Genomic DNA, 25,032 nt, shown 5'->3' on the forward strand with positions numbered 1-25,032 from the left:
TTATTTTTAACGCATTGATTTACAATGTTAGCCAATTGATACGTTGACGTAAACAACTGTAAACCGGTTTCAGTCGCATAAAAATAATAAAGCTGCATAGCATAACCTGATAAATTAGATTTTACATAGAATATTATAGTGCGTCTAGTAATTTGGGCAGATACTGTAAGTAATTCAATCAGTTTAATTTTTCAGACATTGGTTACGCTTTTTTTTATTTTATATTATTCAGTGTGGATTTCGGATAATATGAATGATATTATTCTTACTAACAAGGGGTTGTCTGTATTTATTTTTGGTTCATGTCCAGAAGGGTGTGACCATTTAACAAAGTTAATCCAGCTCCTCTTTTAACAATGAAACCGAACGATTATTCTTCGCTTCGTTGGGCGTTAACCTTGCATTTAGGAAACAAAATATAAAGGTTAAAGCCAAACTGTTATATTTTATTCTTATTTAGGCAGAGTGATTAACGAGTTTATGTGCTATTGCTACTTTGTTTATGAGGCTATATGACTATATTTTTAGGAAAATAATACGGCTTCAAATAATGACTGAGACGTGAGTGAAGGTATGAGAATACACTAATGAAATACCTTTCAAATAAATAAAAATTAGTAAATACCCACGAGGTTTCATAAAAATAGAATGTGCTTTGGAAGTTTACTAAATGTATGGCATAGTTACATGTTAATGGGGAAGCATGTAAAATTTATTTAATCTTTAACTAATTTTTAATCTTAAGCTCTCTAAGCATTTTATCATAAGTTACAAATTTTAAAGTTTATTTAAAGTACAGTGTGACAACAAAAACGGATCAACCTGAATAATTTTTGATCTAATGAGCGGAATGAATGCATTAAAAAAAACTTTAATTGTTTTGTTGAAAAAATGGATCAACCTGAATAATTTTTGATCTAATGAACGGAATGAATGTATAAAAAAAAACTTTAATTGTTTAGTTAAAAAAACGGATCAACCAGAATAATTTTTGATCTAATAAACGGAATGAATGCATCAAAAAAAAACTTAAATTGTTTAGTTAAAAAAAACAGATCAACCTGAATAATTTTTGATCTAATGAGCTGAATGAATGCATCAAAAAAAAAACTTTAATTCTTTAGTTAAAAATTTTAATTTAAAACTTATTTCCTGCGTGAATTTTAGACGTTCTGAATATTTATTCTGACAATAAAAAAGACAGTACGATAATATTTTGTAATGAATTGGATAAGATTTATCTTTTTAATGCTACCTCGTTTATGTTATTAGCCCTAATGACATCAATAAAATGACAAATGCTGTAAATCTAAATCGAATAACATTTACCATTCTAAATCTAGAATCTTAATCAATCTATCGTTGAAGTGTTATTTTCTACAAGACACACTTATTAGTAAGAGTGAGTCAAAACAAAATGGACCACTCTGATTAACTTTTGATCTAATGATCGGATATTTACGTTACATGACTCGATCTTAATGGTTCGAGAGGGTAACCTCAGATATGCTAATTACTTAGTGCAGACGATATTTTAAGTTACGAAATCAGACACAAAAACGTACTTTCTCTAAATAAACGTACTTTTTTTTCCTCCAACAGATTCAGATTTCCGACCCCCAAGATAAAGATAGATGTAATCTTGAAAATATGTTCGTAGTAGTTTGGTCTAAGTTTTGACCTATTAATGATAATTTTACTTTTTGCGTATTTTGCCATAGTTCAAGATCTTTATAATCGAATTGAAATTTTTTTCACAAAATTATGAAATTTGTTTGTCCAAAAATGATTATGCGGAAAAAAATTTTTTTTCTGAAATATTTATTATTTTTTATTGCTTTATATAATAATAGTCGAAAAAATTTCGAATTGCAAGGTTTAATTTTTTTTTTTACATAAATTCAATGCGTGTAAATTCACATGGCGAAATACAAAATTTGAGGGAATCGATCGAACAGCTCCTGAGAAATCGAGTTTTAAAAGAGTCGTATAGTTAATAATCGTATATTTAAATTTTGCGAAATACGCAAAATGAATAATTAACATTGAAGGGTCCAAACTTTGGATCACTCTCCTGACGAAACTAAGGAGACCATACTTTACCCCTTATATTTTAGGGATCAGAAATCCGAATCCGTAAAAGAAAAGTTATGTTTATTCAGAGAAAGTACGTTTTTGTGTCTGGTGTCATAACTTAAAATATCATCGAAATTAATTAATTAACATATTTGAGGTCTCGATCGAGTCTTTGAACGTAAAGATGCCATCACTAAATCAAAAGTTAATCAGGGATGTCCATTTTTTCTTGGCTCACTCTTAGTTATAAGTGTGTTTTGTAAACGATAATACTAACGAAAAGATAACATTGACATTGTGGTTTAAGGAAGCAAAAATATAGTTTAATAATAATATAAATTAGTTAAAGTTGTTATATTTAATTCTTATTTAGGTAGAGTGATTAACGAAGGTATGTGTTATTGTTCTTTTTTTTGGCTTACTGTTCAACAAAGTTGACCATGTGAGAGAAATTAACCTTATAGTTTAAGGAAGCAAAGTATATTAGTTAAAACTGTTATATTTAATTTGTATTTAGGTAGAGTTATTAACGAGTGTATGTGTCATTGCTACTTTATACACTCTATAACAAAAAAATCGAGGCACCATGAAGGAGTTGTCCGATTGAAACGAAAATTAATGGATAGGAAGACAATGTACAGAATAGTAAATGATTAAAATTTCAGAACAATTGAATAATTTATTGCAGAGTTACAGTAACAAGTTCAATTAGGTGTTGACCCGCCTCTAGCCTGGATACAAGCTGCTACACGGCGTGGCATAGACCGATAAAGCTCCCGGATGGTCTCTTGCGGTATTTCCTGCCAAATTCGATCCAATTGTCGAACAAGGTCATCAACATTCCGTGCCAGATGCAATCGCCTTCCCATTATATCCCAGACATGCTCGATGTTAGAGAGATCTGGTGATCTGGCAGGCCAAGGAAGAGTTTGACAAGCTTGCAGACAGTTCATAGCAACACGTGCCGTATGTGATCTGGCATTGTCCTGCAGAAAAACCAGCCCATGGAGCTGCAAAAGGAACGGTAGCAAAACAGGTCTTTGGATGTCGTCGATGTACCGCTGTGCAGTAAGTGTACCTCTCATGACGACCAAAGGGGTCCGGCTGTCAAAGGAAATGGCACCCCAGACCATAATGCCTAGTTGAGGGCCGGTGTGGCGTGCAATAGTGAAGGCACAGGATCCCTCCTCTGCTCTCTACGTCTCCAAACACGCTTGACACAATGATCGTCAGGACACAGTTGGAAGCGGGATTCGTCGCTAAAGACTATAAGTCCCCAGTTGGCCATATCTGTTTAAAACATTCGTGCATACGAAATTTCAAAGCAATCGGATGATTGCTTCTTGGTGCTTCGATTTTTTTTTGTTATGGAGTGTATATAAGACTGTCCATTTTTAAGAAAATAATACAGCTTCAAGAAAGACTGAATCGAGAGGGAAGACAATAGAATATACTAATGCGATGCTTGACAAATAAACTACAAATAGTAAATTACGCGTGACATTATAAAAATATCACGTTCTTATATGCTAACTAAACAATGAGCATATTTTAACCATATAGAATTACATAGACTACAATTAACATTAAAATGGTGTTTTTAAAACGTTACACATCCCAAGTAGTTACTAACCCTGTAATTTAATAGGAGCTAAATGAAGCTGTTCTTTTTATCATACATTCTAGCGAACAAACTTGTGTAAGGTTATCTTTCGATTTTGAGTGGAAAAATATGTAAATTTGAAATTTTGATTTCACTTTTGCAATGTTATTTCTGTTATTGTAATAACTTACTACATATTTTTAAAAAATTTTCTTTTCTTCCTTTAAAAATGATTGGCCTCTTTAATTGTATTTCTAATAATTAATTTTAATACGATACTACTAATAATGTGTTGGGATATCTGAGGACAAAGATAAGCCACGTTTTATAATGTATCAACACCACGACAAAAAAATGTCTTGATATTTTGTGCTGGTGTGTAGTGGAAATTTAAAAAATTATCAAAATTTTTTATGGTGGTAAAAATGAACATTTGACGCAAGTCGCTTTTAGAAAATGCTTCAAAAATACACTATATTTCCTATTATATAGCCTATAAATGTAAATACCCTATAATTCTGGTAGAATTACCGTACTATATGGCTATGAAATTTCTGAAAAAAAGGAAACAACTATAATTCTGGTATTAAAAACCAAAATATTAGGTATTTAAATCATTCATTTGGTAAGTTTTCCGTTCATATGGTAACGTATACAGGAAATTAGGGATTATGAAATTCTAGCTCTTAATACTTCACATTTAGTAAAAAAATACGAAACTAAAAAGTAAATGTAACCGAATGAATGATTTTAATGCCACGCTCTAAAGTATCATGATAAATTACCAGATTTTATCACATATTAGAAAACAATATTTTAGTTTCAATTTTGCTAAAATCATGACGAAGAGCTTCGGCAAAAATTACCGAGATTTTTGGTGTTCCCATAGAGCTAGAAACGCTGTAAATTATGCCATATTTTGGTAGTTTTGATTACACTTTTTTTTCTCTGTTTGCTAAATATTACCTACTTGATTACTACTACTTTTAATTCTACCATATTCTGGTAGTTTTGGTAATGCTTTTTTTCTCAGTTTACTAAATATAACCTACTTGATTACTACCACTTTTAATTCTACCATATTCTGGTAGTTTTGTTTACACTTTTTTTTCTCAGTTTACTAAATATTACCTACTTGATTACTACCACTTTTAATTCTACCATATTCTGGTAGTTTTGGTTATACTTTTTTTCTCAGTTTGCTAAATATTACCTCCTCAATTATTCGATTACTACTACTTTTAATTCTATCATATTTGGAAAATTTTGATTTGACATTTTTTTTTCTCAGTTTGCTAACTATTATCTCCCCAATTACTAATACTTTCTGGAAAAGTTTCAAAAGTTTGCGTTCAAAATTCTGCATAATTCATGGAGACGAATTGTGACAACGGCCACACCTGATATCAACAGACAATTATAAAATAAAACCTTTTTAACTCCATCTAGAAAGGTTTAGTCACAAAAAGTCACTATAATTTGCGTCTAGGAGTACGTTCCATGTAAGTATTCGCTGAGAATACAAACTTAAAATTAAATGTTGGGTACGCTGTTAAACATTTAAATTTTAAGTTTGTAATAACAATTTAAATGTTGGTTCAATTTTTAGGTCTGAGTGGATCTGCAGGAGACTTGGCTCGCCGGAAGGAAGTGTTTGGTGCCAATATGATTCCCCCGAAACCCCCAAAGACGTTCTTGCAGCTGGTGTGGGAGGCTCTGCAAGACGTTACACTCATCATCCTACAGGTGGCGGCAATTGTTTCCTTAGGTCTCGCCTTTTACGAATCATCATCCGAAGAAACACCAGGTAATTATCAACTGTTAGCTATCTAGATAAAAACAAGTGCATTGCACAAAGTAAAAAAATGAAACACTCAGAATAACTTTTGATTTAATGATCGCACGTACTAGGTCATCATACTAGGAATGATCACGCATAATCGGCGTACTAGAACTCAATTTTAATTACTTAAAGGCCTAATAATTATATATAATAATTTACCAACCGGGTTCAAATCCCAGCGATAGCTAGTCGATACAAATTCCGCTCCCGGCTAACACCGACCACAGTGCTGGAGTAAAATATCCTCAGTGGTAGACGGATCGTGTATTAGAGTCCCCTTGCTGGCAGGATAACCATGGGAGGTTTTTGTGGTTTTTTTCTGCATGTAACGCAAATTTGGGTTAACAAATACCATCAAAAAGTCCTCCACGATGGTAAATTTCTCCTAATACTTGACCCAGGAGTTCCCTTATCTTCTGGATTGGGTTGAAAATTACAAGGTTACGGAGGTGAACATCAGTAGTCGCAAATCCTATATTAGGTCAGCTATTCAATGACGGTTATAAAATACACCGAAGAGCCATTACATTATGACCACTCTGCTAATAACATGTAGGACCACCTTTAGCCCTCAAAACTGCTAGCACCCGCCGTGGCATTGAGTCCACAAGGTGCTGACAGGTAGTCTGAGGTATCTGGTACCAAGCACTCACCAACTGGTCCTGTAAGTCCCTCACATTGCGAGGAGGTAGCGTGGTAGCACGAATTTGGTTTTCCAAGTAGGATCACAAATGCTCTGCTGGATTAAGGGAAGCAAGACGTTTTCGATGTCGAAAAAATTATTTTTTCAACCATATCGACAAGCAATTTTTTCTTAATATTAAATACATTTTAAAACTTTAAACTTTACATTTATGAAAACTACATATTAATATCATTCAATAACAATAAAAAGGAATTTAAGATGTTTATAAATTTAATTTTTATAAATATTTGAAAATTTAATGTATATATAATTTTTTTTTAACCAGACATAGCTTTCGGTACGCTCAAAAAATTTTCTACATGAAATATCAACAAAAAATTGGCATACACTCATGTAAATATGTTTGAAAAATCAGGTGAACTAGTTTGTTTTATAATATGTACAGAATATATTATATCTAAGCAAAATAAATGTTGCATTTCTGAAAAAAATGCAAAATTTCGTTCAAATTTTGAAAAACTTCCCCTGTATAACAACATTATAATGAAAAAAATACACTTTATATAGTTAATTAAATGTAAATAAGGTATATGTACAAGCATAGAAATTTTCACAACTTTACAATTATTTGTTTTTTGTACGAGCGTACCGAAAGTTATGTCTGGTAAAAAAAAAAATTATTTACATTAAATTTTTAAATATTTATAAAAATTAAATTTATAAACATCTTAAATTCCTTTTTATTTTTATTGAAAGATATTAATATGTAGTTTTCATAAATGTAAAGTTTGAAGTTTTAAAATGTATTTAATATTAAGAAAAATTTGCTTGTCGATATGGTTGAAAAAATCATTTTTTCGACATCGAAAACGTCTTGCTACCCTAGGTTAGGTGAATTTGGGGGCCAAGACATGACTTGAAAGTCACTAGAATATTCCTCGACGATTCGACCCTTATGACATGGTGCATTATCCTGTTGGTAAACACCATCCCCCGCAGGAAAAACAGTTGCCATGAATGGGTGGACCTGATCTGCAACTATGTCCAAGTAGCTTACAGACGTCAGGGATTGTTCTATGAGGATTATGGGTCCTAATGTGCCCCATGAAAACATTGTTCCTGGGCGAGAAATAGATATTTTATTTAGATATTTAGTTAGATATTATCTTTAATTAGATATTTAGATATCTTAATTTAAATTTAACATTTTGCGCATTTTGCCATATCTCGAGAACTGTCATATCGCAATCTGTCACATAGTTTCTGAGTTATCAAGTTTTAAATAAAATCACAAATTTATCATTTTATTTCTCGATAATTATTCGACCGACTACGCTTCACTTTTCCATTTTCTCAAAAAAAGAAATTACATTTTTCAAAAGGATCCAAAATGATGTAAGCAATTTTATACCTTAAGATTCGAAACTTTTTCATTATTATTAAATAAAATTATAAATTTTTATAAACTAAATTTATTATTACAAGATTTTTTCGATTCGCTTAGAAGGTTCTCGAGATATGGCGAATTACGCAAAAAACAAAATTAAGATTCAAGCGTTCGAACTTTTGTCTGCTTTCCTGACCAAAGTATACCTTAATAAGGAGGAACCATATTTCACAGATTTTGGCTATCTCCATATTTTTAGGGTCAACAATCCTAATCCGTCGCAAAAAAGGTATGCTTGTTCAGAGAAAGTACGTATTTTGATTTAATTACTTAGAATATCGAAATATCAACTGCACTAATTAATTAGCACAGTTGAGATCAGGCCTTTGAAACATTAACCTTGATTCTTTGTTCGAGAAAATCCAGTCATTAGATCAAAAGTTATTCAGTGTCTTCCCTTTTTTATTTTGAGGACTGTATCAGATCGAATAAACATCAACAGTCTAACTCTCTATCAGGGTGACAAAACATCAGAATTCTACTGACATACAAAATACTGATGACAAAATATTTCAGTAATAAATAGTGTCAAAATGTTATTGACGTACAAAATACACAAAATACTAATGAAAAAATATTTCCGTGATAAATAGCAACAAAATTCTATTAACAAATCATTCTAGTGATAAGTAGCATCAATATTCTAATAATGTACATTACTGATTTTTTAACAATTTGTTCTAAGAATCAGAATTTTTATCAAAATTAAATTCAATTTTTATTTAAAGACCAGTAAGTTAATTTCTGTATTTTCTTATGCTACAGATCATGGTTTGGAACTTTTTAAAATATTGTTTCCTATGGAAAAGGAACTTGATTCATTGGATCTATTAAAACCAATCGCATATTGAACCGATAATGATCAATATAGTTTCACCAAAAATGAATAATGGATATATTGCATGCCTGATTTATTCCAATTGTATTGCGGTGGGGAAAGTTTAAGTGTAAATAGTAAGAGAATGATATTGTAATCACAATTGTATTTGTAGGAAAAATTTAAAGTAGTATACAGAAAATGTGATATAAAATTTTTCGGCATATTAATAGAGCACCAAGATATTTGAAGTAAGCGAAGATAGCTCCTTCGAGATACTAATATTTTATTAAACATATTTACATTTATATACAAGTTGGTTCGATTTACAAGAAGCATCATCACAGCAGGTGATGAGAGAAATACTGACAGGCTGTCATGTGCGTGCTGGTATTTATACAATTCTAATATGATGACGTCAGAACTCTTATTTCAGTTCACTTCAAAAATAAGTAAAAACACAATTGATTAAAGACAAACAGATAACAATATGAAATAACCTTGATTTTACGATGAGCGGCGAACCTATCACCACACAGTATCCCCCCAGTGACAAAGTCACGATACCAATAATGATTGTTTAAAAACAATCATAAAATACAAAGTAGTAAATTCAAATATACGTCTTAATTACGAAGAAAAAAAATTTTAACTTGGAAATTGGAATACAATTAATAGATACAAAATATTTAGATGCTTTTATATTCCATATTCTTTAACAAAATATTTTGGGAAATGCACACGGCGACCAGATTTTGTAACAATTTGCTTTTCTTCCTTTGTTGGAGATAATTGTTTTTCGACCATTGGAATTTTATTTATTTTTAATTTCTCAGAAATTTGAAAAGCTTGTTTAATTCTATCTATTGAGACAGTTATTTTCTTACCATGAAAATCAATAATAAAGGTTTTATCAAAACGTTCAATTACACGGTGTGGTCCTGTGTATGCAGGGGATAGTGGAGGACGAATTTTATCTACTTTTAAAAATATATGAGAACAAGATTTTAAATTAGGATTAATATAGAACTTATTTTTACTGTGTGCTGATGCTGGTACAGGACTTAATTTTCTCATTGCGGCCATTAAATTTGTGACATAATTTTCTGTTACTGGTGGAGATAAAGAATTTGAGTTTAAAAGATCCGAAGGTAGACGTAAGGAAGTACCATAAACAAGTTGTGCACAAGTTGCATTAATATCAGCTTTTAAAGCTGTGCGAATACCTAATAAAACAATTGGTAAAATTTCGGTCCATTTATTATTTTCCTGTGCTATTATAGAACTTTTGAGTTGTCTATGAAATCGTTCTATCATTCCATTACTTTGCGCGTGATATGAAGTAGTATGGATGTGGTTACTGCCTAAGATATTAGTGAGATTTCGAAAAAGAGTTGATTCAAAATTTCGGCCTTGATCGGTAGTTATAGTAACGGGTGTGCCAAATCTAGAGATCCAACCGTGAATAAGTGCTTTTGCGGTGGTCTCGGCAGTCATATCCGTAGTAGGGATAACTTCTGGCCATCTCGTGAATCTATCTATTATTGTAAGGCAGTATTGCTTACCTTCAGAAATAGGAAGTGGGCCAATAAAATCCAGATGGATATGGGAAAATCTTGCGTCGGGTTGAGGAAATGTACTAAAAGGAGCTTTAGTGTGTTGAAAAACCTTAGCTCGCTGACATTTCTCACAAGAACGAACTTTATTTTTGATATCCACTTTCATGTTGGGCCACACAAATCGTTTAGAAATTAAATTCGTAGTTGAATATATTCCAGGATGAGAAAAATAATGTAAATTATCAAAAATAATTTGCCTGTATGATTTTGGAATAAAAGGTCTTGGATACTTAGTTGAAAAATCACATATTAAATTAACATCTTCCAAAGAAAAGTAATGTTTTTCTAATTTTAAAGATGAATTATTTGAATTTAATATTTCTTTTAATTCTGAATCTTCATTTTGTTCCTGTTCTAGTTTTTTAAAGTCTATTAATGGAGGTTTTGAAATTGCATTTATTTCTATTCGCGATAGAGTATCAGCAACTGAATTAGATTTTCCTTTTACATGTTTAATATCAGTTGAAAATTGAGAAATATAATCAAGATATCTGAATTGGCGAGGGGAACATTTTTCAGGTTTTTGTTTAAACGCATATATTAGAGGTTTTTGGTCAGTAAAAATAGTAAAACTTCTACCTTCAAGCATGTGACGAAATTTTTTTATTGACGCGTATATTGCCAATAATTCGCGATCGTATGTTGACCAATTTTGCTGACTTTTATTTAATTTTGTTGAGAAAAATGCAATTGGTTCCCACTCATTATTTTGATATTGCATTAAAGAACTGCCGATTGCAAAATCAGACGCGTCAGTCCACAGACTTAAATTAGCACCAGGTTTAGGATATTTTAATAGAGTTGCATCGGCTATTGCTTGTTTTGCATCAGAAAAAGATTTGTTTGAAGTATCGGTCCAAATTAACGGTAAATCAGATTTTTTTGATGATTTGTTAGATTTCTTAATATTTCGTTGTCCTTCTAAAAACTTCGTTAAAGGTGATAAAATATGAGCTCCATTAGGAATAAAGCGTCGATAAAAATTAAATAATCCTAGAAATCTACGTAATTGAGTAATCGTATTTGGTTTTGGAAAATTTAGAATTGCATTAACGCGATCATTTAAAGGTTCAATACCTTTTTCGGAAATTTTAAAGCCTAAAAATTGTAAACTATTCTGACCAAATAAGCATTTAGAGGGATTTATTGTTAAACCAAAATACTGCAGTCTATCAAAAAGTGATTTTAAATATTTTATATGCTCTTCGGGAGATTCGGAAGCTATTAATATATCATCTATGAAAGCGTAAACGCCTTCCAAGCCTCTAGTTACTTCGTCAATAAAGCGTTGGAAAGTACTGGCTGCATTGCAAAGTCCGAATTGCATACGAGTACTTTCGAATAATCCGAAAGGAGTTATTATTGCAGTTTTATGTACATCTTCATGGGCTATAGGTATTTGATGGAAAGCTCGAATTAAATCAATGTGAGAAAATATTTTAGTTCCATGTAGTTCACTAGTAAAATCCATAATATTAGGAATTGGATATTTATCTTTAACAGTTTGAGCGTTTAAAGCTCGATAATCACCTACTGGACGCCAGTCCAAACTATTTTTCTTGGGAACTAAATGTAAAGGTGATGAAAAATTACTTTTGGAAGGGCGCATGTGGCCTAAATCTAACATATGTTGAAATTCCATTTTTGCTATTTTTAGCCTATCGGGCGCTAGACGCCGAGGTTTAGCAAAAACTGGTGAACCAAAAGTTTCTATATGATGTACAACATTATGCTTAACAATTTGGTCTGAGCAAATAGGTTTCGTTATTTCAGGATATTCGTTTAACAATTTTTCATAATAATTTTCACCAAGAACAGTTTTAATTGAAATAATGTCAGAATTTTTAAAAATACAATGAGAATTTAAATTAGTAGTAATATCATTTAAGCAACGTTTTCTAATATTAGGTTTAAGATTAAAATAGTATAAAAAATCTGCACCTATAATATGATTAGTTATATCACAAATATAAAATGGAAAATTAAACTTTCGTCTAAGACCGAAGTCTAAAGTTAACAATTTCTTACCGTATACTTTTATGATGGTATTGTTCGCAGCTTTAAATGTCTGAATAGGAGAAAGAGTTTTTTCTTTTTTATTTGCTGGAATAATTGAGCAGTCACTTCCGGTATCCACTAGAAATTGTTTGTTAGTTTGTCTATCTCTAACAAAAAGGCGACAATTTGTTGGAGGCAAGATGTTAGTCGCATTCACTCTTGCCTTTCTTGGTTTTTCTGGTAGATGCAGGGTTTGACACACTTTCTAGCATCAGATTTAAATTTCCGATGATAGAAGCACATTTTGGAGTTTCGATGTGGAGATGAGGATTGGCTTTGACGATTACGAAACTGTGCATAATTCCGGTTGCGAGACCTGCTGCGTGTCCGCAATGCAGCTACTTCTTTTCGTAGAGCTCTAACTTCTTCTAAAAGTTCAAAGGTGCATTGTTGGTTTGAAGAAACTTCGCTAACTTCACTTGAAGTTGACACTTCCATTACTTTTTCAGCGATTTCTGCTGCTCTAGTTGAACTTAGTGAAGGGATTGCGGCCAATATCGACTGAACATGCTGCGGTAGCTGATTTAGAAATAGTTCCAAAAGTAGAGAATCTGAGATTTCGTGGGATTCAGCTCTTCTCTGCATAGTGCGCAAGAGTTCATTGGGCTTTCTGTCACCTAGCTGCTCTCCGGAGAGTAAACGTTGAATTTCCTGAGACTTTGTTTCCCCGCAGCGTGCAATAATTTCTTCTTTCAGCTTTTTGAAAGGATCGTCTACGTCAGGAGTAATAATGACGTCCCTTACAACTGCGGCTACTTCAGGAGGTAGATGGGCGAGGCAGTAGTTAAACTTTGTTTTGCTTTCCGTAATCGGCTTCGGTGTCGCAAGCTGGAAAGTTGCTTCGACCATATGGAACCACAGGTGTGGATCAGAGATATTGAAGATGGGAATTTTTACTGCAGACGATTCCGCCATAGTTGCAGTTTCCTATTAATTCGATGATGAAAAATAAAAGTTGCTTGTATCCTCAGACATCCGGGTCACCATTGAAGTAAGCGAAGATAGCTCCTTCGAGATACTAATATTTTATTAAACATATTTACATTTATATACAAGTTGGTTCGATTTACAAGAAGCATCATCACAGCAGGTGATGAGAGAAATACTGACAGGCTGTCATGTGCGTGCTGGTATTTATACAATTCTAATATGATGACGTCAGAACTCTTATTTCAGTTCACTTCAAAAATAAGTAAAAACACAATTGATTAAAGACAAACAGATAACAATATGAAATAACCTTGATTTTACGATGAGCGGCGAACCTATCACCACATATTATATTTTTGTTTCTAATATATAGAGCTCCCTTATATAAACACTTATATTAGTAAGACACAACAATATATTTTAACGATTTCCTTTTGTTTTATTATGCATATATCATAAATATGTAGGCATGCTTTAAACAATTTCATAGAAAAATAAAATAGATGATTTATAAGAAAACCATTTCCTTGCCAAGAAATTAAAAACTTTATTGTTATACAAAACTGAAGAAAAAATTTACAATAAAACATTCATTTTAAAAGTGAACATTAATGATTTTTTAAACCTGTATTTATATTTATATCCAAACAATAAATTATAATTATTCGATATTTTAGTTATTTTAGAAAATTCTCAAACTAAAATTAAAAAAACTGGCCATAATATAGCAAATAGTTTTATAAAAAATATTTCTTCCATTAGCAATACACATTGAATAAATTACGAAAAGGATGTGAATTTATAAAAAATTGCATCAGTATTTACCATCAGTATTGCATTAGTTCCTCTGATCCATACGGTTCCGTGGAAGGATCACATATGTTCCGAGAGTTAAACATTTTTTATTAACATTGATGATTTTTGAAACCAGTATTTATATTTATATCCAAACAATAAATTATAATTTATTTAATATTTTAGTTATTTTATGAAATTATTTTGAAAAAACGGCTATAAAATACCAAATTGTTTTATAAAAAATTATTTCTTCAAGTAACGATATACATTGAATAAATTACGAAAAGGATGTGAATTTTACGAAAAATTGCATCAGTATTTTCTCATCAAAACTTTCAATTCAAAATAAAAATGACCAAATTCTAGAAAAAAAAATTATATTTCTCTGATAGTCATTCTCAACAGTAACAGATATTTGTCTTAACTATAATTCAACGTATTTTATTCGTTTTTAGAATATGCATTTACCAAAAACCAAATTCAGAACTAGACTACTCGATGCCACTCCAGGTTTGTGAATTCAACTACCTGACATGAAATTTATAGTTTTAAGACTATTATTCATTTCATTCTTCTCATTAATTACTATCAAAACAAATAACAGTCTTTCTTTGGTTAATATATTCATAACAGCTAATAGATTCTATATATAAATTTGGGGTTCAACCAAAAGATTCTCTATCATTTAGGGTTCCATAGCTAAAATAAACAAATAAATAATTAAATAAATAAGTAAATAAATAAATAAATAATTAAATAAATAAGTAAATAAATAGATAAATAATTAAATAAATAAGTAAATAAATAAATAAATAAATATAGGGTCTGCTGAGCTGCCATGCAATTGAAAAAACAACATAAATGCTTAATGCTTCCGAGAAAAGTTGCTTGACAACTTCCTTCTATTGCTAATGCTAAACTAAACTAAACTCAGAGCTCAGTGGCATAGAGGGCCAAAGCCTACTGTGCCCATCTCTGTTTTCTTGACCTTGGGCTCTGGGGTGCAGGAGCAGATGTTCCGGTCAGGTGGTCAGCGAACGCGGAATCCCCAGTGTTTAGTTCCCAAGCATGCTTGGTACTCATTTATCGACCCACTGAAGGGATGAAACGCTGAATCAACCTTGTCCGGCCCGAGGATCGAACCAGGGACCTGTGGCACTACAGCGCGAAGCGCTACCGCTCCGCCACCGGACTATTGCTAATGGACTATACCCTAAAATAAAATTTCAAAAAAACTGATAAAACAAAATCCATTTTTGAAAGAAATTTTTTGTAGTATGTAGTAGTAAAAATGCCAAATGCACAAAAATAACAATTTTGAATTTTTTTGAAGCTTGCACTGGTTTTTCAATTGTTCGCCAGTGCTCTAGTTAATACATCCGCTGGATATTAAGGAGTATTAATTCTAGTATACAAATATTCATTGTATGTCCCTAGCCTGATAATATCTTCAAAATTTTCTCAGAAAATTTTTTAAAACTTTTTTTCCTGTTTTAGCTTATTTCTAATTCATTTTCAGTTAAAGTTTTTTTAATCGTTTCTTTCTCATCCTGTAATTGTGTATTTAGTCTCAATCTTTTTGTATTCATTGTCTTTGTATTCATAATGTATTTGTATTCTTAGCCAATCGGCAGTGCTACGGCAGTGCTCTAGTTAGTATCGCATACATCCGCTGGATATTAAGGAGTATTAATTCTAGTATACAAATATTCATTGTATGTCACTAGCCTAATAATATCTTCAAAATTTTCTCTGAAAATTTTTTAAAACTTTTTTTCTTGTTTTAGCCTATTTCTAATTCATTTTCAATTAAAGTTTTTTTTTCATTGTTTCTTTCTCATCCTGTAATTATGTATTTAGTCTCAATGTAGCCTATTTCTAATTCATTTTCAATTAAACTTTTTTCCTGTAATTATGAATTCAGTATGTATCCTGTAATTATGTATTCAGTATGTTTCCTGTAATTATGTATTTGTATTCACAATGTATTTGTATTCACATCCAATCATTTAGCGGAAGGACATGACGAAGGAGAGAGCGAGGCTGGTTGGATCGAGGGTGTTGCCATCCTAGTGTCGGTGATAATCGTGGTGCTGGTGACGGCCTTTAATGACTACACCAAAGAAAGGCAGTTCAGGGGGCTCCAGAACCGCATCGAAACCGAGCACAAATTTTCTGTGATAAGAGGGGGAGAGGTCATGCAAATCTCTGTCAGCGACATTGTAGTCGGTGATATATGCCAAGTCAAATATGGTAGGTCAAAACTCTTTTTATTTATTTTTATAGTTCATTACTAGCTGGTTCATGACCTATATGATTAATGAAATTAGCTATTTATGAGTGCTTTTAGAGCAGGGGTTTCCAACTTACACGAGGCCGGAGGCCACAATTAAAAACACAAATCAAATGGCGGGCAGCAACTTTATCAAAATTTTAGGTAGGATTCTTTTATGTTTGCAGGAACATTAAATATTACTGTCAGATTCTTACCAAGTTGTAGAAAACACAGTATATCTAGCTGTTAAGATATAAAACTTTAAGAAGGTTGGTATTAAAACTAACGTAAGAGCACACAAAATGTTCAATGACAAAATTGAGGTTTGTCTGTTGCAACCACCAGAGAGTAGATATTTAAATTTTAAATTTAAAATTTACAAATGTGAGTAAATATTTTCGTCCAAAATGAGTGGCTTCAAAAAGTTCAATTGGACAATTTCTCCGAGAAAATTTCTGCTAAATTATGCTAAATTATATTCACGAACGATACACGATTATTTTTGTATTTGAATAAATATTTTCTTGGATACAAAACCTGAGAAAAAATTTTTTTTGCACCGTTTGTATGATAAATTTCACAGAAACGAAGAAATTAGGGTTTTATCGACGAGAAAAGTATTTTAAACTTCTATAGATTTTTTACAAAAATTGTCCGCAAAAAAGTGACAACTAATATATTTTAGTTCACGGCCCACAAAAAAAGGCTTCGCTGGCCGGATGCGCCCCCCGGGCCTCCAGTTGGAAACCACTGTTTTAGAGTATGTCACTCCTTTCGAATGTTCCAATATCTGTTAAGTATTCATTCCTGCTCTTAATCTGTGCCAACCAATGTTTCGTCTTCAAAAAACTACTGCTTCTGTTAGAAGACTGGTTAAGTTGGCCTTTTTATATAGCCTTATTTTTTATCTAACGTTTTTTAGCTTTCTTTTTTAATGCACGAGTTTAGTTTTGTTTTTTAATGTACATTTTAATGCACACTCCTTAGTGATACATGAATAATCATACATACTATTTCAATCAATTTTAAATTTGTGAGTGAAAGTTGGATATATGTGATTGCCTTAACATTATGATTATGCCATGATAGCGAATAATCTTTGAAAGTGCCTGAAAACCCTCACACATGGAGAATATGAGAAAGCTGTTGGAGGATATCATGGGAATTGAATTAATTTTAAAAAATAAGTGTCGTTTCATTCAAAAAATTTTATTCACTTAGAATATCATCTATTTGTGCTATTTTCCCGGCCCATTATTTGTTATCAGTAAGAATGAAACATGAATGGATTTTTCATGTTATAAATTACATTTAACAATTCATTGATCTCATATTGCAATGAATTAAAATCATGACTGCCGCCATGCAATAGCCCATTATAGGACATGATAGTCATAGATTTTAAGGGTCCTAACAATTTCATGACTAATAACATGAAATTGTGGAACTGTAACATCCATGGTGTTAGCTGTGTGGTTATCATTGTCCAACAGCTGTCTCATTTCTCAGACTACTACGTGCCTATCGATAAAGCTGGAAAGCTTTATGATGCCACAGGATATTGAACCCCAGACTTACACAATGAAAAGCCCAGCATCTTAACTACTGTGTCATCATGGTTCTTGCAAGGAATTAATTGAGTTTTAAGATGTATTGAGAAAAAGTTAAGTCTATAAAGTCAATTAAAATGTAATTTAATCATAAGTTTTTAGGTATAAGTAAATAAAGCACATATCTATATTTTTTCTTCTGGAAGAATTTATTCGCCAATAAATTGGGACATGCTAGTAAGGTATGTCTTATTTTTCTTTTTGGCAAAAAATTCGTAACAATTTAATAAATTTAGGACTTAGTTTCAGATCAAAGGAAGATACACAACTAAATTTGTACTTATATACATTTGCGATACAGCTTTACGAAAAAGTTATACTATTTCATCTAACGTGAGTGGTACATCTTGAGAAGCGGACGGTATGCTTACCAGACAAAAAAAAATCAAGTCAACTTTGGATTAATTATGAAAATCATAATTCAATACCATGTAACCTAATCTTTACTTTCCGCCTTGTTTCGGTTAAAAAAGAAAAACTCAAGATTTTCCTGTTACATTGCATCAAGTTTAAGTTCCTTGCGTGGACTCGCTTAGGACTTACAAATCCCACAAATAGCAAGAATTCTGATTTCTGCGTTTTATTAATTGTTTCAGATTTTGTGATTATACAAAAGATTTTGTGATTATACAAAAGATTTTGTGATTATACTTCGCAGATTTTGTGATTATACAAAGCAATCGAAATGTATTATGATGCATGAATGTTTATAAAACCAGTCATGTATTCCTTCATCCTGATCTCAGCCATTGCTGTTGCCTGCTGAAAAGTAAAGATGCGAATAGGTAACTCAACATAAAGATTTTGACTGAAAGGCAACTACTGATCTTATGATCATGTTGAATATTAAAATAAACATGCAGATTAATGCAGTCAATGGTTAACTCAGTAAATGAGCTGAATCCATAATAAGATATTTCAATCCCTCCCTCTCTTAAAAAGGGTGTTTTGGTCTATATAATTAACTCGTAGCACGATAGGTCATCCAGGAGAGATGACGTAAGTTTGCGCTTACAATGTCCTGTTTAGAGACCCTTCGTGACATTTACCAAAAACAGAATAGAATAAGTGCAAGTCATTGTACCTTATAATTAATAGTTTCTTGGTGGTGCATAATTAATAGAAATAAGTATTTAAGTGCAATAGTCCATGTCTTTTTTCACCCCAATTTATAATAATAAAAAAAACTTTTGTACGATTTTTCTATTTTTCTATACGTCTTTAGTTTATCGCATGCTTTCCCACTGACCACAGTACTAACATAAAATATCCTCAGTGGTAGACGGATCAGGGGATAGAGTCCCCTTCTCGTTGGGCTAACTGTGTGAGGTTTTCGTGGTTTTCCTTATCCATGTAAAGCAAATCCAGGTTAGTTCTATCACAAAGTCCTTCACGATGGTCAGTTTCTCGCAATGCTTCATCCAGGAAATCCTTTGTCTTCTGGATTGAGTTCAAAATTGCAAGGCTACGGGGTTGAACATTGGTAGTCTTAAACTCAGAATTGGGTTGGCTGTTCAACCCTAGTTATAAAATATAAAATTTTGGTTTGATAAGTTTATAATCGTTCCACATGAAGTTAGCTGCATATGACGAGCGAATAAAGTCAAAATGAAATTAACAGTTTCTGTTCCCATTATCAACTCATTTCACTCGGAATCTCTCTTGCAATATCAGGTGTCAGCGTCCATTCTTGTAGAAGATTCTCGAGAAAAGAAGAATTCAAGATTCTTTACAATAACAACTGAATGCTTTAACCACAGTGCCATCGTGACGCATTTACTTTGTGCTTAAGACATATGACAACCAAAGATCAGTTCAATCTGTGCAAAATATTAAAAAATGATTGTTTACTTCAATCACTAAAAGTTTTTGTTGCAAAAAGGCTGTAAACATTTCGCCACTGAAAATGTTTTACTTTAATAACAATGTCAAGTTTCTTGACCACAATTTTTCTTAATTTTTCACTTCACAAAATTTTCAAATGAAAGCACGTACAAAATTATTTTTTTTTAAAAAAATCACCCTGCTTACTACAATTATTTTATTTACCTTTTAAAATAATTTCTCTCACACTAATCTAAACCATTCATTTGGTAATTTTTCCGTTCGTATGGAAACGGTTTACCAGAAGTTCTGGTACTCGAAATTATAATTCTTATTACTACATCTTTAGTGAAAAATACAAAACTAAAAATTCAATTTAATCTGAATAAATGGTTTTAATGCCCTGCTCTAAAGTTTCGTGATAAAATTACCAAATTTTATCACCTATTATAAAAAGTGTAATTTTTTTTTATTCGAATTGAAATGGTTTACCAAAAATTCAGGTTTTCGAAATTAGTTCTTATAACAACATCTTCGGTGAAAAATACAAAACCGAAAATTAAATTTAACCCAAATAAATAGTTTTAATTCCCTGCTCTAAAGTGTTCTGATCAATCTACCAAATTTTATCTCATATTATAAAACCATAATTTATTGGTAATTTAACCGAAATCATTACCAAAATATTTCGGTAAAAATTACGAAGATTTTGGTGTTCCCATAGAACATGGTAAGCTTTATCATTTTCTTGTAGTCTGGACCATTTTTTTTAGTAGATATTTAGTTTTTTGAAGAAAAAAAATTCGACAAAAAACTCATTGTCTTTGTTTTAATTCACGAAAGAAAAAAAATGAAAGTTATTATTTAAACAATAAATACACTTTTCAAAAACTAGAATTGTTTTAGTTTTAATTTTGTCTTTTTTTTTCACTCTTGCAAATGTGTGTTTGATCTTTTTCGATGTTAGGTTAACTAATCAAACTTTGTTTGAAAGGCGGTTTACTTTGCACTTTTCTTGGAAATTCAATTTCAAGTTCTGAAATAGCAGTTATTCTAAGTTCAAATAAATGGGACAAACTTCTTGAAGAAAGGCTATTTCTCACCCGAAAAAAATCCAGACAGGTAAAGAAAAATAAATAGAAGAGTTCCTTTAAAATAACTTTAAAAGCTGTTTTGACATAAAATTATCAAATAAAAATCAATCATCTTAGCCCTAAAATAACAAACATATTAGAAAAAATTGTGAAATATGTATGACATGAAAAAATAAATGAAACTTGCAAAGTTTTTCTATCTCTTAAGAGTTTCACACTTTATTCTTGAAACTTTCAGGTGAGAAAATAAAATTTATTTTGTCTTTTCTTACTTTAGAGTAATTCACTTTACAAACTTATATTTATTGAAAGGTATATTTAAGATTTCGGTTGCTTTCATTCAATATTTTAAAGACTTGTTTATTAGTAAATAAAAGAGAAACTTTATTGGTTCATTATAAAATTTTTTATTTTATTTAATTTAACGGAATCATGTAATTGATCTTGTGTCACGTTTTACTATCCCAATTTTTTAGTAAACAGTTTAGAGATACAACATGCTAATAAACGAAACATTAAAGATTGCTCTTAAATCAGAATACAGTTTTTTTTTTAATTTACTGGGATTCATGCTTTTAAAAAAAATTATCAAAATACCTCAAGTTACCTCAAGTTACCACAGTGTTTAATTATTTTTTTACAATATTTAAAAAATATATGTAAAACTTGGAATAAAAAAATCTTCGTATAACTTATATATCAAATTATCAAGACCACTGAGAAAAAAGTTGGTTGAAACTACCAGAATGTGGTAAAATTTATCGTGTTTCTAGCTCTATGAGAACATCAAAAAGCTAGGTATATTTTACCAAAGCACTTTGGTAATGATTTTGGTAAAATTAGCAGGGAAATTAGGTTTTATAATGTGTCATAATTTTTTTTAAATTTCATCATGATATCTTAGATCATGACAGAAAAGCCCTTTATTCGATTAAATTAATTTTCAGTTTTGAATTTTATACTAAATGTGTGGTGATATACTAAAAATACACTGAATATAATATATAAATATACTAAAAATATAAGAACTAAAATTATTAAAATTAGAATTTTCAGCAAACCGTTTCCATATGAATGGAGATATTACTGAATGAATGTAATGTTTTAATATCGTATATTTCAGTTTTTATTAGCACAATTGTTTTTTTTTAATCAGAAATGTCATAATCATATGATACGGTAATAACACTAGAAATTTTTTTTCTTCGTTCATGTTTTGTATATTTATCGGTTTCATCAGTTATTTATCAGTTCAATGTATATTGACGTGGTTGCAAATGCTCACCTCATTGTGCTACGAAACCGAGCATGTTCAGCATTTTTCATTTTGTCTGACATTTTTCAGACTTTACAATCAACCTTTGTGCGTTTAAGGTTATTACAAAAGTAAAAAAAATTTACTCAACCGGTTTGAGAAGAATTACGTGTATTAAATCCAGCTTTGTATGATATCCACACTACTAATATAGAAGTATGGTAAATCAGTTTAATTGAGAAATGAATGCTGAATTTTCTTACTAGCTTAAAATATCTGAGCTCATCGCAATTATCCTAAAAAGTGTTAGGCTGGCTCATTGTTAGTGTACAAATGTACAAAAATTTACTCAACCGGTTTGAGATGAGTCATGCTTATCAAATCCAGCTTTGTATGATATCCACACTCCTAATATAGAAGTATGGTAAATCAGTTTAATTGAGAAATGAATGTTGGATTTTCTAATTAGCCTAAAATATCTGAGCTCATCGCAATTATCCTAAAAAGTGTTTGACTGGCTCATTGCTACATAATGACACCTTTTTGCAAACAGTCGGTTTTTACAACTAGATATAATTAATATATTTTGTGAAACTTTTATGCGTCTCGATTATTTTTAACAAATTGAGAAAGTTATTAAATCTTCTTTACAAATATATTTATTGCCATTAAAAAATACAGCCATAAACAATTCTATAATTGCGTGTATAAATTTGACAGATTTTCAGTGTTATTTGGAAATACAGTTAATGTTGCCAGAAATTAGAAATCATTGAAAATCATTTGCACAAATATCGATAAACAATATTTCCATAAAATACAAAGCGATGATATTGTAAATTACATAAAATCTATAATATGCATGATGACATAAAATAGATATCTTCCATTATATTAATCACTACACATTATGTAACTATTGTATAAAGTTATGAAACAATCAATTGATTTTGATACCTCTTTGTTGCATTAAAAAGCAAATGTTAAATTCTAGTTCAGTATGTCAATTTTATCTACTTTTGTTAGAGATACAAAGTATAAAGAGGAACTTTTAAAACAATAAAACTTATCTAGGGAGTTCTATGCGGAAAAATCAATAAAATTTCAAGATTGATAGTAAAATTTTACGAATAATCTCTTTTTGTAGATATACAGTTTTCTACATGAATTATAGAATAAAATCTGTAACAATAATTTTATTACTAAAATGCAAGAATCTCTTTAATGATAAGCTAATAGACCTCAATAAAAACAAATTTCAGAGGTATTTGCAAAATTGAATTGCATTATAGAATATAATGTATAGATTTTTCACTATAGAATTATAATTTAAATGAATTTTTATATTTTTTTGAAGCATGATCTTTCTATAGTTTAATAACTAATACACTCGCACGCTCATAATTCGGTTTTCAAATTTAACTGGAGAGTATCCAAGGCTCTTATTAAGTCTTATAAATGTTTTAAGATATACATTGCTCAAAATTAAAAAGATCCAGAGTAACTTCTGATCTAACGACTGGATCTTCCTGCTTTAGAATTCAATCTTAATGGTTCGTGAGGGTGAGCTCAAATATGCGAATTAATTAGTTAGAGATATTTTATGTTACGCAATCAGACACAAAACGTACTTTCACTGAATACGACAGATTCGGATTTTCGACTCCTAGAATATAGGAGGCAGCCACAATCTGAGAAATATGGTCCCAATAGTTTGAATAAGAGAGTGGTCCAAAATTTGAACCCCCCCTTACGTTAATTTTACTTTTTGCGAATTTCACCCTATCTCGTGAACTTTTTAAGGTAATTGAAAAATTTTACCACTCAATTATAAAATTCGTTTATCCAAAGATAATTTCATGCAAAAAAAAGAAAAGACTTTTAGCAAATTATTATTTTTCATTATATTATTAAATAATTGTCGGAAAAGCTTGAAATGTAATGTATAACTTTTTTACACCATTTTAAAGAACACAATCTGACATGCCCGAATAAAAAATTTGAATTCAATAGATCAAATAGTTCCTAAGAAACCCAATTTTAAAAATATTTAAAATTCAGTTTCTCAGAAACTATTTAACAGATTTTTTTCAATTTCTTCACTTTGCCATGTAAAATTGCATTCTCTTAAACGATGTACAAATTTGCATGACATTCAACTCACAAATTTTATTTTGGTCACTTGTATATAATTAATTTTTTAAGCATGGAAATGTATCTAAAAATTTGTCAATTTAAATATTAGTAACCCCTTAACGATCGGTTAATTTTCAAGAAAACGATCATAAAAGTGCCATTTTTTGGCTCATGTATTTGTATTACGTATTTGATTAGTGCTGACATCTAGTTTAAAATAAACTAACTATCTACAATTACCTTAGAAATATCCTGGTACTGTCATCTGGTGTGTAAAATTCTTATTGGGGCGTTACGACTGAACACTCCAGCCCGTCAATATCACGGGAGCGAGAAATAGAGGGTGAAACCTCGCCCCGTCATTTTCACGGGAGCGAGAAGAAAGGGGTTAAAACGCATAAAAATATGTTAAGAGTTTATTTTCTTGTTCCACAGGTGATCTCTTACCCGCGGATGGTTCCATCATCCAAAGCAATGATCTAAAAGTAGATGAAAGTTCGTTAACGGGTGAATCAGATCACGTGAAGAAGGGAGAAGACTTTGACCCCATGATGCTCTCAGGTAAGACTCATCATTATCATCCCAAAAAAAATTTTTTTAACGTGTTCATTGGTTAAGCAATAATATCATAATGTGATATCATAATTATGATGTCCTTTTTTTACGCAGCAATGTGATAGCATAATTAAGATATCTGTATTTTATTCAAAAGTGGAGTAATATGATTAAGTTATCCATTGATTAAAGCAACAATACAGTGCCATAATTAGAATATCCACCGAGTTAAGAAAACATATCATAGAATGAATCAGAAATCGATTGGATTTGGTGCCATCATCTAAAGCAATGATCTGAAAGTTGATAAAAGTTCGTTAACGAGTAAATCAGATCGCATGAAGAAAAAAGTCTTAGATTCCATGTTATCAGGTAAAGTTGGTTCTTATCATCCCAAAGACAAAATAATTACCAACTTAATAAGCAATAATATCAATAACTAAGAT

At 31.0% G+C, this 25,032-nt stretch overlaps 1 protein-coding gene across 7 annotated transcripts in view; it reads left to right on the forward strand.

Moving 5' to 3' along the window:
- Window positions 1-25,032, forward strand: part of PMCA (plasma membrane calcium-transporting ATPase 3) — a 215,126-nt gene that overhangs the window by 141,897 nt on the left and 48,197 nt on the right. For all 7 annotated transcript variants that reach the window (XM_087151226.1, XM_087151224.1, XM_087151225.1 and 4 more), the window contains exons 3-5: window positions 5,289-5,486; window positions 15,851-16,090; window positions 24,467-24,592. In XM_087151226.1, coding sequence (XP_087007352.1) covers window positions 5,289-5,486; window positions 15,851-16,090; window positions 24,467-24,592 — 564 coding nt within the window. The remainder of the gene's footprint in view (window positions 1-5,288; window positions 5,487-15,850; window positions 16,091-24,466; window positions 24,593-25,032) is intronic.

This window comes from Parasteatoda tepidariorum, chromosome 9 (genome assembly GCF_982258835.1).
Source record: "Parasteatoda tepidariorum strain Cologne lab strain chromosome 9, Ptep-v5.0, whole genome shotgun sequence".
NCBI classification, from domain to species: Eukaryota; Metazoa; Arthropoda; class Arachnida; order Araneae; family Theridiidae; genus Parasteatoda; species Parasteatoda tepidariorum.